This window comes from Aulostomus chinensis, chromosome 4 (assembly GCF_037954235.1).
Source record: "Aulostomus chinensis isolate RoL2024-O1b breed Wild chromosome 4, RoL_Achi_v1.0, whole genome shotgun sequence".
NCBI lineage: Eukaryota > Metazoa > Chordata > Actinopteri > Syngnathiformes > Aulostomidae > Aulostomus > Aulostomus chinensis.
This window is the reverse complement of record NC_141323.1, coordinates 2,636,783-2,653,367: the sequence shown is the minus strand read 5'-3', so window position 1 is coordinate 2,653,367 and position 16,585 is coordinate 2,636,783. Positions and strand designations below refer to the sequence as shown.

At 42.8% G+C, this 16,585-nt stretch overlaps 1 protein-coding gene and 1 long non-coding RNA gene across 4 annotated transcripts; both read left to right on the top strand.

Annotated features, from left to right (window-relative positions):
• Nucleotides 1–1,795: 1,795 nt before the first annotated feature.
• pfkfb3 (6-phosphofructo-2-kinase/fructose-2,6-biphosphatase 3) lies at nucleotides 1,796–9,696 on the top strand. Of its 3 annotated transcripts, XM_086201038.1 has the most exons (16): nucleotides 1,970–2,051; nucleotides 3,998–4,126; nucleotides 4,252–4,348; nucleotides 4,429–4,495; nucleotides 4,575–4,649; nucleotides 4,724–4,780; nucleotides 4,878–5,002; nucleotides 5,097–5,304; nucleotides 5,392–5,538; nucleotides 5,621–5,725; nucleotides 5,837–5,966; nucleotides 6,076–6,203; nucleotides 6,420–6,608; nucleotides 6,836–6,858; nucleotides 7,219–7,269; nucleotides 8,349–9,696. In XM_086201038.1, exons 1-16 carry the CDS (start codon nucleotides 1,973–1,975, stop codon nucleotides 8,353–8,355), a joined length of 1,617 nt encoding a protein of 538 aa, XP_086057164.1. In that variant the 5' UTR covers nucleotides 1,970–1,972; the 3' UTR covers nucleotides 8,356–9,696. The 3 variants fall into 3 exon arrangements, with proteins under 3 accessions (XP_086057163.1, XP_086057162.1, XP_086057164.1); XM_086201037.1 differs by lacking the exon at nucleotides 7,219–7,269 and having other exon boundaries at nucleotides 1,796–2,051; nucleotides 8,349–9,695; XM_086201036.1 differs by lacking the exons at nucleotides 6,836–6,858; nucleotides 7,219–7,269 and having other exon boundaries at nucleotides 1,796–2,051; nucleotides 8,349–9,695.
• A 2,123-nt stretch (nucleotides 9,697–11,819) lies between these two features.
• LOC147262298 (uncharacterized) lies at nucleotides 11,820–16,276 on the top strand. Its single transcript, XR_015112533.1, has 3 exons — nucleotides 11,820–11,975; nucleotides 12,642–12,700; nucleotides 13,266–16,276. It is a non-coding gene; the product is annotated as an uncharacterized LOC147262298 (long non-coding RNA).
• The last annotated feature ends 309 nt before the right edge of the window (nucleotides 16,277–16,585 follow it).

The following is a 16,585-nucleotide window of genomic DNA, read 5'->3' as shown; positions in this document are numbered from 1 at the left end:
GTGTCTGAAGTCACTGTAAGTTTAGGAAAGGTTAAACTCTTAAACTTTGAAAACAGAAACTGCATCTGTGTCCCACTAAATTTTATCAATCAGGACCTGTTTTTTTTTTTTTCTTTCTTTCTTTCTAAGGCAAAGTTTAAAAAGTGTTTTACAATCGGGACAAAGAACAGATAGACATTTGGTTTCGCAACCTGCAGTTTTGTGTGTTTTTGATTCGGACTACAGCACGTCTGAATCCTCCAGGTGGATAGATCATAACCTGACCTCGCTCTCACAAGTTCAAGTTTCTGGTTACAGCAGTTGTAGCTACTTGAAAATAACTGCTGGAACTTAGCAGGATGTTCAACCTATAAATAAAATGGCTGTATCGGTGTCATTGTCACACGTTCAGTTAGTACCTCTGATTAAAACACTCCTAAATGTTAACAGGAAAACACGGTGACGTAAAGACTTTGTTCTTTATAAAAGGTTGTTAAGAGTTCAAGAAGAGTTTTCAAGCTGAGGCAAGAAAGGCATTTTAGCACACAGTCAGTAAAACCAGCAACAGTTGCTTAATTTAAGACGATTGAAATTTTTTTTTTTTTTTACAGTACAGCCAGACTCAAAGCCCTTTAACACATAAGACACCCAGAGACACAGAAGTATGCAAGTCAGTTGCTAAATTAATAAATATTTACTTAAAAGCTCTTGGAAACACCCATAAATACTAAAAAAAACGTGAATTTATGAGCTTCATAAAGTGCAAATACACTATAAATTATTGTTTTAAGATTTAATGGCTGTCAGAAAGATTTTAATGCTGGCTATCTTTGTTTTTATTGAGTTTGGGAATAATATCGCGTTATTAATAAGGCGCGCGTGTGTGTGTGTGTGTGTGTGTGTGTGAGCGTGAGTGTGAGTGAAGGGCAAACCAGCAGAAAGAGATTGAGCTGGAGTCTTGTACTATAAAAAAAAAAAAGAATTGAGATTTTAAATCGAATGCTTTTCAAATACAAATTTTAAATTTTATAAAAGTAAATACAAAACAACCAACTTCTCCGAATAAACCGTCGTCGTCGTTACATTTTTCTTTCATTTTTGCTCAAACACACTGGATTTAACTGACTGTGTACATCAAGATGAGCGTATTTGAATACAATTCATCAAGGGAGTCTGGTTCTCCTCAACATTTCTGTGTAAAAGTCTTAAGTTCACGAGGGCATGCTTCCTCCAGTCGGGCTTTTCTAAAGTTTATATTACTATACTGTGTGTCATTGTGTCCGTCATGATTAAACGGGACAACCCCAGATGAGGAAGCAGAGTGCCACCCTGCACGTTCCCATACTCGACACCGGATGATGAGGTGGTAAAAGAATGCCTTTCATTTTAAATCACAATATGGACATTGCGTATGATTAAAAAAAAAATGACAGAGGGAAGGTGCATTTGAAGTAGTCAGTCAGGATTATAAATAATAATTCACATCAAAACTACGCAGAATTTATTTAAGATCTAGACAAAGCAGCACCGAAGGGAACTCATCAAATAACCCTGCAAATATTTATGAACTTATACTTTAATTTAATTTTTATTCAATTCAAATTCAAGGACTTTTACTTTTAATTACACAAAATATTTCTACGGAAGACCTGGGCGCGCCACTGGCTTCATGTAAAATGATCATAAATACCACAAGGGGGCGCTGTGACTCCCTGTGTGTCTGTGTGTGTTTGTGTGTGTGCGCGCGCGCGTGCTGTATTTCGTCACCGCAGTCACGTTGCTCCCTAGCCGGGCGGGGTTAAATAGCGGATGTGTGTCGCAGACCGGCAGATTATCCCGGCTCAGCGCCTCGCTACACACGGAACAAAGTGGTCTGCTTACACCTGAAGGCTCCTGCTCGCAGAGCTACCGGCTCCTTCTCTTCTTTGGTCGTACTACCTGGGATTTAAGTGACTCGGTTCCCGTATCCTGCGCGGCGCTTCATCTCTAAGGAATGCCCAGAGAGCTGACCCAGAACAGGATCCAAAAGATCTGGGTTCCTACTAAGGATGACAAGCTGGCCCCAAGGAGAGGTAAAGCCAAATTTAAATCACATTTGTGTATTTTTCCCCCGCTGTATTCCTACAGAAGGGTGTGTACATCCCTGTAGTATATTTACACAGTTTTATGAAAGTGGGCTTTCTTTCTCTTTTGGTACCTTTCGGTGACATCGGGACTCCTTTTCCCGTAACTCAGCCACGCGGGGACTTTCGAGTTCTTCTTTCGGATTTAATATTTATTTATCTATCTATTTATCTATTTAATTAACTCGTTTTCACTTAACTTTTCGCATATATTTCTTTAAATCATAGTAATAATTATATTTGACGCTAATTTTTTAAACCCTGATACATCGATGCACCTGCTGTACATCGGCACGCTCGCCGGCGTGACGAAGTACCAGTCGCCATGGTTACTGGCTTGCCCCGCTGCCTGTGTGTGATGTCGCAGAAGCTAATTGGTCAGCGAGCAGCGCGTGGGCATGGTACGACCCTGATGCTGCGGTCCCGTCTCGGATGTGAAGGAGAATACTGATGAGGAGAACCGGGTCCTCGGGCGGGTTTTCCTGTAAAACTTCGACGTTCTCCTCGTCTCCTGCCGTATTATGCGAACATGAAATAAATAACTATAAATTTTCACCACAGTTGTACATGGTGAAGCTCCAGATCTGGATCCACAGTGATAACTGATGAGCGATTTTAGTTTGTTGAAAAATGAGCAGGGCTAATATGGCGATGAAAAACGTGGAAAAGTAAAGGAACCTGGAAATGGCGATTTCCAAGCTTAGAAAAGTTGTTTTTAGAAATGAATAAAGCCAGAAAGTTTTGGGGAAGACAACTGGAATTTGTTCCACCAATACCTGAAAACTGAGTGAGAAATTCCCTCAGGTTGATATGTGCACACATGTTTATGTTATACTCAAACCGTCCGAATTTTAGTTTAGTAAATTTGAACACACATTTTTGCTGTTTTTTTATATTTAAACTGACTTTTTGCTTGGTTGTTGTTCCGAAAGGTTGGGAAAAATCATGGAAAATGTGTGGTTTAAAAATATGAATGAACCCTGAATAGATTTCTGATTTGAATTAGATAATAAATGTATAATGAGGAAAGCTGTACAATGACGAATGTTATGACCCGGGAGTGTGTGAACGGGGGATTTGAAGGATGAGTCAGGTGTCTTGAGTGAGCTTGATCCCTTTTTCCGCTCGCTGTGTCTCCCTTATGTTATTGAAACAAGATTAGCCAGCGATCGCCGCCGATGGTTACATGAAGGAGGACGCCGAGTGAGATCACTTAGTTAATAACGGTCATCTTCGGTTACATGGAGCAGTTACCACCTGCCCAGTGCCTCAGATGGGATGGGTTTTCCAGTCTACAGGCTTGGCATGGGAAACCCCTGGCTGGCCTGTACCGTTCAGAAGTGGGTCAGATGATGTGCACGTAAAGTCCTGATGGAGGCCATGTGCTTACCAGGAAAACAGACAGCTTGCAGCTCTCAGTGACCAAGCAGCGTTTGTACCTGCTCTGGCTTCAGTCGACTCATGTTGCAGCCAAATGTTAATTAATGATGTTCATCCTGGCTCCATGTAAACAGACACGATTGTTGTTCAGAACTGTGAGGGTCCCCATGTGATGCTGTCAACTTGGGATGGCCCTGATATGGGAGGGACCCGACACAGTATTCAAGAACCAGGTAGGGGACTCGGATAGGTTCGAGTGAGTTTGGTGCGCTGGAGTGCGGAGGATTAGTGAGTTGTTGGGTTTCCAGAGTAGCTGGAGTTGTTGGAGAGCAGTCGGACATTAACAACTCTCTGTGTTTCAAGTATTAATTTAAAATGACCTCTTAAATCTGAGTTTGTACTGGAATTTGGAATCTCAGCTCAGCAGCACCAGATCGTGGTGCAGACGGTGGTCCTTAACTGTGCAGATCCTTCCATTTTATTTATTTACCATGAAAACATATTTCCCTCTGCAGTGGCCGGCTCCCCCCACATCGCCAACCCCCCCACTGTCATCGTGATGGTTGGCCTGCCAGCTCGAGGCAAGACGTACATGTCTAAGAAACTCACTCGCTACCTCAACTGGATCGGCATGCCCACCAAAGGTACAAAAGACCCACACACACAGTGTTCAGCTGTTTATCAATGACTCACTGTTCCTCTGAGCCCGCTAGCATGTTTCCATCTCCAGGACTTCATGTTTGTTGCTTTTTCCCATATGCGTGTTTAGTCTTCAACGTGGGAGAGTACCGCAGGGAGGCGGTCAAGAACTACAGCTCCTACGATTTCTTCAAGCCTGATAATGAATGTGCAGTGAAAATAAGACAGTAAGTTCTACTCATCACCCACGCGCAATCACAGCCATCAGTTACATCATTTATACTGAAGCAAACTGTCTGTTCATCAGACAATGTGCCTTAGCAGCCTTGAGGGATGTCAAGTCCTACCTACAGGACGAGGGAGGCCAGGTCGCGGTGAGTTCCCCATCGTGCATCCCCTGTTTCTACATGTGACATTTCTGAAACGGAAACTAATATCTGATGTGTCCTTCAGGTCTTTGATGCCACGAACACAACAAGGGAAAGGCGAGAAATGATCCTCCAGTTTGGCAATGAGCATGGTTTCAAGGTGAGTGTTTCGGAGATATGACATCTTATCCAGTGCAGCTGCAACTGTGACTGACATTTCCTTTCTCCAACTAGATATTCTTCATAGAGTCTGTCTGTGACGATCCCAGTGTCATCGCTTCAAACATCATGGTGAGTCGTCAGGCCTCCTCTCGTCTGCTGCGTGAAGCAACATGAATGACAACATCTCCCTGACATCAGGGGTGTGACACTCTTCCTTGTCCTACAGGAAGTGAAGGTGTCTTGTCCTGATTACCGGGACTGCAACAAGACTGACGCCATGTTGGATTTCCAGAGGAGAATAGAATGTTACAAAGCCAGCTACCAACCTCTGGACCCTGATCAGCACGACAGGTAAATAAATCATCCGCAGTGATTTTGGGAGGACCTCTTCTACATCCACAGCATGCTCACTTGAAATCCCACCATGTGTATTCCCATTCTCCAGGGATCTGTCCTTCATCAAGGTGATAGATGTTGGTCGCCGCTTCCTTGTCAACCGCATCCAGGACCACATCCAAAGTAAGATTGTCTACTACTTGATGAACATCCACGTCCAGTCCCGAACCATCTACCTGTGTCGGCACGGCGAGAGCACCGACAACCTGGAGGGACGGTTGGGTGGCGACGCTGGCCTCTCGCCACGGGGCAGACAGGTGGGAGGAGCCGCAGAGATCAGCAAGCGCCAATTTATGCTGAGTGCATTCGCAGCAGGTGATAATTGCTGTTCTGCCCACTTGCAGTTTTCTGCTGCCTTGGCCGGGTTCGTGAAGGAGCAGCAGCTGAAGAATCTGAAGATTTGGACCAGCCAGCTGTGTCGCAGCATTCAGACTGCTGAGCACCTGGGCGTCCCATATGAGCAGTGGAAGGCTCTCAACGAGATAGACGCGGTGAGTGTCTCTCTTAATCGACATCAGTCTCTTCTTATTCTACCAGGACTGAAGCCTTATACAGGTGATGTACTGTTTTCAGGGAGTGTGTGAGGAGATGACGTATGATGAAGTGAAGGAGAAATTTCCAGAGGAGTTCGCACTGCGAGATGAAGATAAATACTACTATCGCTACCCTGCTGGAGAGGTACAGAGCTTAATTTAGCTGGCAATTGCGGTTAAACAACCTCTCTAATTCAGAGATATCTGCATGCTCACATAAAGTGACTGTGATAAAGTTATGCTCTCTTGACTGCAGTCCTACCAGGACTTGGTCCAGCGGGTGGAGCCTGTCATCATGGAGCTGGAGAGGCAGGAAAACGTCCTGGTTATTTGCCACCAGGCTGTCATGCGCTGCCTTCTGGCCTACTTCCTGGATAAAAGCGCAGGTGGGTGCTACTCTTCCCTATAGCTCCTCCACTTTAGTTTTCGCCAATTCATTATAAACCCAATATATGTTTGCTCTTGTACCAACCAACCTCCCTTTTGTTGTTGCAGATGAGATGCCCTACTTGAAGTGTCCCCTCCATACAGTTTTGAAGCTCACCCCAGTGGCCTACGGCTGCAAAGTGGAGTCCATCTCTCTGAACGTGGAGGCAGTGAACACTCACAGAGACAGGCCAGAGGTAATACCTGCTTGTAGGCTCTGCTGTGAGTGAAAGAAACAGCAAATTTGTACCTAGATGACACGAGATTAAAGTCAGATCAAAATGAGACCAAAGTCAGAGATCAAAGAGATGACAGGGAGATCCTCCACCTCTGTTCAAAGTCATTTTTACCCTGGGAGATTTTGTGACATTACAAAACCCACAGCATTGAATTTGTCATAATTCCCCTTGCAGGAGGTGAAGAGGGGTCCCGGCACCCTGATCAGGAGGAACAGTGTGACTCCTTTGACCAGCCCTGAGTCAAACATCAAGAAACCTCGCATTGACGACCTGGACGAGGCTCCCATTCAGGAACTACCCCCTTCTGTTGCTTCACTGGCGCTCTGTAGCCCGTCACACCTCCCTCTTGCACTGGCCGGACAGGTGAGTTAATCAGAAACACCAAAAAATAAAATCAACTTCTTTTAAAGGAACTAGCTAAGGAGGTGACACTACATGCCACATTAGGGTATTTTTATGCACCGGACTTCAGCTCTTTCCCACGTGTTTCCTTTTTGACAGTGCCGTGATTGCATTGAGATTGCATGTATGCCAATTCACTTGTTTCATTTCCTCCTCTCTTTTGCTGCCTCCTTCTCTGCACCTTGCAGCACTGGCTGGGCAAAGTTTGCCTGTAAGTACTCCTGCAGCTACTTTTACCTCATTGCTGCTCCTGCTGCTTCTCTGTTCTGTTCACCGCTGACATTTCTTTTCCCTCCAATATGTAAATCCCACATTTTCATCGCGAGTGTGTGTCCCAGATGAAATTCATAGGAAATTATACTGTTTCCTGTCATTGGGGGGAAAAGAAAAAAAAATACTGGATCCAAGGGAACTCTCTCAAGTTTACATTCCAGTGATTCCTATCTACTGACGTCATCACTGTTGCTGCCAGTGCAATCTGCTTCTTACTAGAGTGCGCTGATTCACGCTGACGATCCTGTTCTTGTCCTTGTGTTTGGTTTATTTTTGGCCTGTCTTGTCCTGCGTAAAGACGAACCATCCTCCACTATCTGGAAGTGGTTTCGCTCTTAGTCTTTCCAAGGTAAACACACCGCAGAGGCTTGGATGTTGCTTCCTAGTTCTCACAGCAGCTCAGTTAACTCTTTTGAAAGTAAAGTGAGTTGATGAGTGCATTCAAGCAGCTGGGAATTCGGAAAGTTCCTATTTGGGAGCATCCCACATCCAAGATATTGCATGATGACAACAAACCAGGCATTCAGTAAATCGGAGTACAGAAAAGTGACTAACACTCTTGGCATCATCAGTATAAACCATCACAAAGGCCCAAGAGCTCGATATGGAGGCGCAGAATGAGTCCTAAAACCTGTGGTCCCCTCGTCACAAAGTCAATGGCGTTTTTTTTTTAAATGGTTTGTTGGTTAACTGCCTGAAATATGGTCTGTGGCTCAAACTAGCCTAAGAACCTCTGTCCCAGTGGTAAATTGGAATGTTCCCATTTCCCAGTGGCTCATGAATGCAGTGTACAATGTAACATGCTAACGCTAGCTTCCTCTAGATGTGCTAGTGTTCTGCTATGTACGTGCATGAGCAATAGATAGCTTGCTAGCTTGACAGTTCCTCTAACAAAGCAAACATGTACAAAAAACATGACAAGCATCAGACTAAATAAATATGGTTTTTAATCAAAAACAAATTTTTAGACAAGTCTTAGCGGAGCAGCTAGCTTCTGACATAGTTGGGTCTACACTCACAGCTTTCTCACAGGAAACTACATCCGTCTATGTTTCCTGTTTATATTGCAACTAGCTAAATCATTAAAATCCCTCAGTGGCTGCATGAGAGGAAGTTGCATGTCAGCACTAGTTATGCGGGTGCAGTTTAAATATGTGGACCAACCCGCTGGGTGTCCACTTCATTCATAATCACCTGAGGATTATGTGGGCGCAGGGATTCAGCCGCACCAACCTGCTGACTCAATTTTTACGCTCTCTAAAAATATCAGAGAAACACAGGTGACGTAACCCCCGGTTCAGTGATTACACCACATGAGATGGTATGTTTATGCAAGAGTAGCTGCCATGTATTGTGCTGTGTAGGTCAAGTGGGCCATGGTCGAGACTCTTAGTGTTAACATGACGGTGCATGTTTTTGTATGTGCAGAACCTGAGGAGAAGCTCATCAGGCCGCCACGATGTCCTTCAGCCCTGCCAGTGAACTGGTACCAAGTCCTGGAAGAATCACTGACAAAAACTCATTGAAGACAACAAAGGAAACTGTCCACTGTGGCCACTTTATTGTCCCTTCATGTTTTCAGAATGGTCCTTGTAATTTCATCACTGTCTCATCTGATATCGTGGGAGATATTTATGTCCAAAGAGATGTCATTTTCCAAGCTGAATCCTCCATTTTCATGCCATCCTCCAGATATTTTCTCTGGGACTGATGAATCTGTTTTCTGGGAAACTTAACCTCCTGAGTGTATAATTTCAACTAGAAGAGGCAAACTGTGAGTCATTTCAATCACCTGTTCAGTTTCCCAGCTCAGATGGCTCTCTGGGACACCAGTTTCTTCTGGTCGTTATTTTTGGAGAGACCAAAAGCTCAACGTCTCACACCCAGATTTAATCTTTTTTGTATTATTGTTTTTGTATTTACTTTACTTTGTAAACTAGCACTACTTTGGAAACACAGATGTAGACGTTTGTGAATTTGTTTGTCTGTAAACACACTAAAAATAAGATTATTTTGCACAGTGGGGATACATTTTTACTTTTGTTTTTTTTTTGTCATCGTGTTTTTTTTTTCTCATTTCAAGTTTCTCTGTCACTGCAACAGGTGATATTTGCCTTAGAGTGCCTGTAGAGCTTGTTTCGCAAGCCTGATGCCGCTTCTCCGGTTATTTTTTTGGACTTCATTGCTCGAGGAGAGGCGCCACATTTCACCTAATCACATATCATTTGAATGTTGTCATGCTATTTATTTTTCATAGCTTAAATGCTACAAAACTTGCTAATCATTGATGGAGAAGTCTTTTCTTGATTTTATTTTGCTGTCAGCTACGCACAAGCACCTATTTTTCTTAAAACAGTGGGCTGTTAATATCTTTGTAAATGTTAGTGTACATACAGCGTAACTGGAAATGGATGAGGGATGACTCGGAACTCTCCCGGGAGTCTTGAATGAGAACGTGTGTCATTTTAAGTGTTTTTGTACCAACGTGTTAAGACTGAATGGCGAAAGCGTGATCTACTGAGAAAAAAAGAAGATGCTTCTCACGTCTCGGTAAAACTTTTATCATGTCTGCTTGAGATACTTGAAATTTGTTTTTGTAAAAAACAAAACAAAAAACTTTTATTATTTATTTTTATGTAGTTTTTGGATGATTACTCAGAGTGAGAGGCACCTTCTTTAAACCTGTATGCATGACAGGACGGTATGTTGTACTTGATTTTACATCTGCTGGACCAATAAATTCACGATGGGAAAGTAGACTATTGATTTCTGTTTTATTATTGTTCTGTCGACTTATTTCATGTCCTTTTATGGTACTTATCTGAAGAGGTCACAATAAGTTCTCCTGCGCCACAATCTCAGCCATTCACTGAATCCATGAGTCACTGGCTGTGAGTCACACAAATGCTGATTAGGCCGGTCATGAGTGGGCCCACCAAGATGTTGCTGTGAAATTACATCAGGTTGGAGAATACAACCATGTCTCTCTCCTGCAGGATTGATCACAAAATACGATGTAATGAACCAATGTGTTTCTTTACATTGTTTTCTTGAAATTATACACAGATGCAGGAAAATATGGCTGTGTATATGTCACTACATTTGAAAAATTCCTGTCTGGAAGTGGTACTAAGAAATCCAGGCTCCAGGAGTGAAATGACCAAGTGATGTGTTTAGACACTTCAGTCTGCAGGCAGCCTCATCAGTGTGGTTGCTATGGAACACTAACGATTAATAAACATTTGACATGCTAAACCTTAGATTTGTGGTGAACATATTGAAATTCAATGTATACTGAATCCAAGAGGTGGGCTGCACGGTGGTGCAGTGGTTAGCACTGTTGCCTCACAGCAAGAAGTTTCCGGGTTCAAGTCCTGGCTCGGGCACGGGATGTTTCTGTGTGGAGTTTGTGGGTTCTCTCTGCTACTCCAACTTCTTCCCAACATCCAAAGACATGCAATTGGGGACTAGGCTGATTGATACTCTAAATTGACCGTAGGTATGAACATGAGTATGAATGTTGTCTGTCTCTGTGTGTTGGCCCTGCAATGGACTGGCGACCTGTCCAGGGTGAACCCTGCCTCTTGCCCGTAGACGCTGGGATAGGCTCCAGCCCCCCCGCGACCCTTAACAGGAATAAACGGAAGAAAATGGATGGATGGACTGAATCTAAGAGCAACAAGCTTTTAATATACCTTGTAGGTTTCTGAGATACAGTCATGTCTGTATCATACTGTTTGTAGAAGTTAGTCAGAAGGGGTTACTCGTTTTATCGTGTGTGTGTGTGTGTGTGTGTGTGTGTGTGTGTGTGTGTGTGTGTGAGTTCATGTGATGGAATCACAAAAATGTATGGAAACTCATGTTCATGGAGCTACTTTTCTCCCACAAATTGCATTGGAATTTTTTTTGTAATCTAATTAAATCTTACTTGAGCCCAAATATCACAATGGTATTTCTTGAAAAACGTGCTATAATGTCATACGACAGCTGATTTGAAAAATTTGTGCTCAATTTGTATTTTAAAGGAAATTATAAATTCCATCTCAGACATTATTGTGCTGATTTTTCACTGCCATCAAACATAATGTGTGTTTGTGAGTTAATATGTTGTCATCCCAAGATAACGGCATAGAAAATGAATTACAAGTATGGCCGTTCTCAGCTTCTGCACTGGTCAATAGTTCATAGCACTTTTATACACTATGGAATTGGATTCATTTTGATTTGGACATAAATTGGCTTTGATAAAGCTGAATTGGTGCTATTTTAGATTCTTTCCACAGCAGCGGTATGTCATCTCTACTCCTTTCTGTCTCTCTTCCACTCACTCTCTTATAAATAGAGACAAATTAGCTGCATTTGCCAGTCAAATGTGGTATTTCCCTCTTTCTGAATCATAGTCAGACTGAGTTTCTTGGCTCAGATGGCTCATCCTGTGGGCAGAGTGGCTATGTGACTGCTGTCAGGTTCCCTGCTGCTGCTCCGCCTCACTGGGTCTCTCCCCCACACACACACACACACACACACACACACACACACACACACACACACGCACGCACGCACACACGCATGCACGCACGCACGCACACACACACACACACACACATCGCAGCTCGAGCATTCACTGCATCCCTGACACACTGCTTTGTATTTAACTTTACATGCTCTTGCTGCTTACTTTGACCCACTTGACCTCCTGTGCGAGCATCTTAATGGGTGAGTATGTAGCTTTTAACATTTTTAATGTCGTTTAACTTCCATCTGACAGAGAAGCAAAGAAGAGTGAGCTATAACTGTCGGAATATGTGTTGCTGCAGGAACTTGCACATGGGCGAGTGTTGAAAGAAGTGTGTGTGTGTGTGTGTGTGTGTGTGTGTGTGTGTGTGTGTGTGTGTTTAATCTCTGTGGGAGAGAGGAGCTGCTGTGTCAGGCATATGAATGGTACATAGGCTTGGTGTTAACAGGCAGCACTAAGCCAGTGGCTCCACAAATAGGTACCTAAAGCTGTGCTGACGAAGGACTGTGTGTGTGCGTTCTCAATCACTTGGCCTAAAGGTAGGCGCGCACACACACACACACACACACACACACACACACACACACACACACACACACACACACACACACACACACACACAACAATGACGACAGCCGATTAAAGCACTCCGGTCAAACAAAAGCCTTTTATCATGAACTTGGACATGAAAAAAATTAATAACATTCATTGACTGATTCACCCTCACCAGGTGACCGTGGCGTCTTGACTCAGCTTGTCCTCTTCTGTCTGATTATCTCTTCCTTATTAGCCAGTCATGTGACCCATGTGTCCCATTTGGGCTGTAAGTCATCATGTCTACTTGCACCTAAACATACACACATGAACTCTTTGACCCATTTAGATAGAAGATACACACATTTCAAGTCACCAACCCACAAAGATAACAGGGTGACTTTACTGCATCAGTGTCGGTAAATACACGTTTATGAGTTTATGACATCAGTAAAACACACGTGCAGAGTCTTTATCAAATACGGGCACAGCAATGTCAAACTTTCCAGTTCCAGAGTGGAAGTCTACTGGTACAAAGCCTCAGAAGACTCTTTCTGCTGTCAACAAGCCAAACTGGTTTGAAACAGTAGACCCTCAAATACAATGGTTGAAAGGTATTGTTTTGATGTTCTTATTCTCTTGTTTTCTTTCTTTTCTTGTCTTTGAAACAGAATTCTGCAGAATTCCCTTCAGATCAGCATTGATGTGATGTGGGGGCAGGTCAACCCAAGTGCGGAAATCAAAATATACTTGTTCAGAATGGGATGAAACAGGAATACACTTGATACCAACCACATGAAAGGAATAAACATTCCTGTACACATACGATAGACAAAAACAGGCTAATAAAGCTGACTGTTGAAAGTAAGGGTCTGTACATCCTAACATAAAATTGATTGATTGATCTCATTGAGGCAGGGGGGGCATGGGTCAAAGGTAGAGTGGCTGTCTTGCAACTTAAAGGTTGCTGGTTCAATCCTCATTTCCCTCAGTGACCATGTCAAAGTATCCATGAGCAAGATACTGAGCCCCTCATTGCTTCTGATGGCCCTGCGACAGACTGGCGACCCATCCAGGGTGAACCCCACCTCTCACCCATTGTCAGCTGGGATAGGCTCCAGTGGTATAGAAAATGGATGGATGGATGATCATATTGAGCTCTCAAATTATTCATATTTTCAGGCTCTTCAATTTATATTTCAGTATTTGCTTCTTCTTCTTCTTTTTTTAATCTGTCCAGTGCCACAATTTCAAGCCAGACTTTAAAACATTGTAAATTCTTTTCCTCTCTCTAGGCTGAAAGACTGGCAACACGAGCGAAAGGGATGAATCCTCATGCTCTCGTCATGACATCATCTACAGCTGTGCGCAAGTTCATAGGATGTTGAGGATGCCAGTCCACAAGTCTCAATCGTGGCTACAGCAGGAGTGCTATGTGGGACGCTAATACGCATGTGCTTGGACAAGCAAAAAGCAAAAAGCAAAAAACAAACAAACAACTGTGGACCTGCCCCTGTTTGTCTCAAAGAAAACAACATGAGCTGTCTAGCCTTCAAATAGAACTTGATTTGCAAATGTGATAACATGTCGAGAAAATTTGCCCAATTAGCCAAGCTAAATTACCTTACGTGGTTAGCTGCACTAGCTTTGCTGTATGTAACAGAGGGTCCCAAAAGATTTTGAGAATTATGTTATCCTATGAGTCAGGATCATGATACAAGTCATTGATGTTGGTCAGGATGTCAAACTTCATGGAAAATGTAAAACCGCACCAACAACAACGAAAAAAAAACAAAACGCAGAAAACGCTAGTCTTATCAAGTAGGGGTTGAGTAGCATCCATATCTGCATCAGTAGTCAGCGGCAGCGCAATTGAATCAAAATGTAGCTGAATTTGTGTAGTTTGATCCAGCCGTAAGTACTTAACAGTTAGAGGTTCTGCTAAAAACAGGGCAAATTATTTAGCAAGAATGGGCGTACAAAGGCTGGCTGTGTGCTGATTGGCTGACAATACAAAGGAAACAGCCAGATAAGACGAGGACAGGCGATGCACGGGTGAAAATAATGACCAGGCTGCAAGTGAAAGCAACAATAAACAGCAAAACAACAACAGAAAAATGAAACAGAGAAGGCCAAAAACATAAATCAACAATTCAAAGAGGACTGTGATGAGTAGCAGAAATTGCGTCACTAGTGCCCGAGTTGAAAGTCTATAAAAGGTATGAATATGAATGATAAAAGCGTGCATGCTGACGTACACCCCGTGTTACACGTTGTTTTACAAACCCTATTACCCCCCACTATTCGTGCAGCAAAGTGGAAACTCATCCCTCTCTCTTTGTGCTGAGGCCACTGAAGGGGAGATTTGCTGCTGAATGGAGAGGATAAGTCATTCAGTGGGCCTTGAATGGTGCAGAGCAGATTAAATAGACTGTGAGTTATCCCTGATTACACTGGCGAGGGAAGAAAGGCCTGTACGTGATTTCCTGCAGATCCACAATGTTGGCACCAAAGTTATTCTTGTTGTTGTGAGACATTGTAGAATTTTACTGTATGTCAGGTTACATGGATTGGAATTTCTTTTTGAGAATTTGGAGTGAAATGTTACAAATAATAAGATGAAAAAAACGAAACGTGTTGAGCATTAAGTAAATCTTTAAAATCGACACTTTTCATAGTTTTGGAATGACAGAAATTTTTTTTTTCAAAAATTGAAAAAGGTGTTGTTGTTTTTTTAATTAGATAAACACTTGACTCACAATTTAAAAAAATATTTCCACATCACATCTGTCACGTACTCATCTCTGGCTTAATTATATACTTACATCACATCCTCCTTCCCAACACTCATCCTCTGCTAAGTCTCATACGTTCTCATCTGTAACTAATCCCCCCGACGGCGCCTGACCTCATGACTCTCATGTGAACCTTCTTATTTTAAAAGATGAATCGAAGATTTTTCAAAAATCACTTGCACTTGTACAGCTCCTCCATTAATACTGATGCGTGCACGTAATACAGTGATACACCACATTCACTGGAAGCATCTGATTGACAGGTTGGTCTTCTGTCAAGCATCAAGCAGCTTGCAAGAGGCTCAATGCTTTAACAGCATTGATTAAAAACTTCCCACCAAAACATGTAATAGTGTATATTCATAATTGTTACGTTTTGACAAGACAGCTTTATAGAACTGATCCAGTGCTGTGTGGGAGAATTGTTCGAACATGGTAGTTGCAGAAATACAGATGCAAGTTAGCCATAAGACATTGGAGCCAAGCATTACAATGCAGTTCATTCCGCCTGGTGAAGGTTAAAGATTATACTGAACACTGAGTGGATTCAGTTGGAGTAGTAGCTAACTGTTTAACTGTTGTACAGTTTTAGCATTCTTACATGAATTGTACTTAGCCCACTACCTACTTCTTTCTATTTGAATATGCCCTCTGAGTAACAGGAGCTGTAGCCTTTAACTTCAAGCTCTTCCCTTATATTGATGACACTCTGTTCTATGTTGCAGGTAATCTGCATGATTCCTTTGCGGTCTGCAAGGTAAAATAGCACCTGCTGTTAAACAAGTGACATGCAATAGTGCCAGATCCAGACCTACACAAGTGCAGAATCACTGCAGAAGAAGGTTTAGGGGGAGTTTTAAAGAGTGCTACATCCATCCATTGTCTACCACTTATCCTGTTAAGAGCCGTAGGGGCGGGGGGCTGGAGCCTATCCCAGCAGCCTTGGGGCAAGAGGCGGGGTTCACCCTGGACAGGTCACCAGTCCATCACAGGACCAACACATATAGACAGACAACCATTCACACCTACGGTCAATTAGAGTATCAATCAGCCTCGTCCCCTCTTGATGTCTTTGGACTGTGGGAAGAAGGTGGAGTACCAGAGAGAACCCACACAGGCACAGGGAGAACATGGAAACTCACACAGAAAGATCCCGTACCCGAGCCGGGACTTGAACCCTGAACCTTCTTGCTGTGAGGCGACCATCGTGCCACAACTTCATTGCCAAGGACAATGAAGTTTTGTAGGGCAATCCAAAAGTTAGGGTTAGCTCATCTAAAGCCAATGAGATTGCTGCAGATGCTGGCACCATGAAAAACAGAAATTTATGAGTCTTGCACTTTTTGTATAATAATAATGAAATAATAATCTTCACAAAAGATCAAGTGATTTTTAATTGCAGTCATTATGAGTTGAAAAGCTGTTGTTCTGCTCTGAACAAACTACAACATGATTTTAACGGCCCCACAATTGAGGTTTGTGTTCCTTCTTTGTTCTTCTGTGTTTGGTGTGATGACATTAAATGACCTTGACATCTCATAAAAGTTGTGACATTCTTGACTGTGGTATTTACTGGCATATTTCATGCCATAGAGCAAATAGCTTTAAACATCTTGTGCTTTATGTTAACTACAGACCCACCCCGCAGGTTTCTGGACAATTCCTCTCTATTTTCTGTATGGTGACACTACATGTGAAATTGTTCTCAAAGAAGATAGGTGGATGAATTATGTGTTGACATTACTGACTTTATTGGACAACAGGGAACAAGATAAGTGGGATGAGAAGCCAGGATGTTGTGGGCATACGGAATGTGCTTT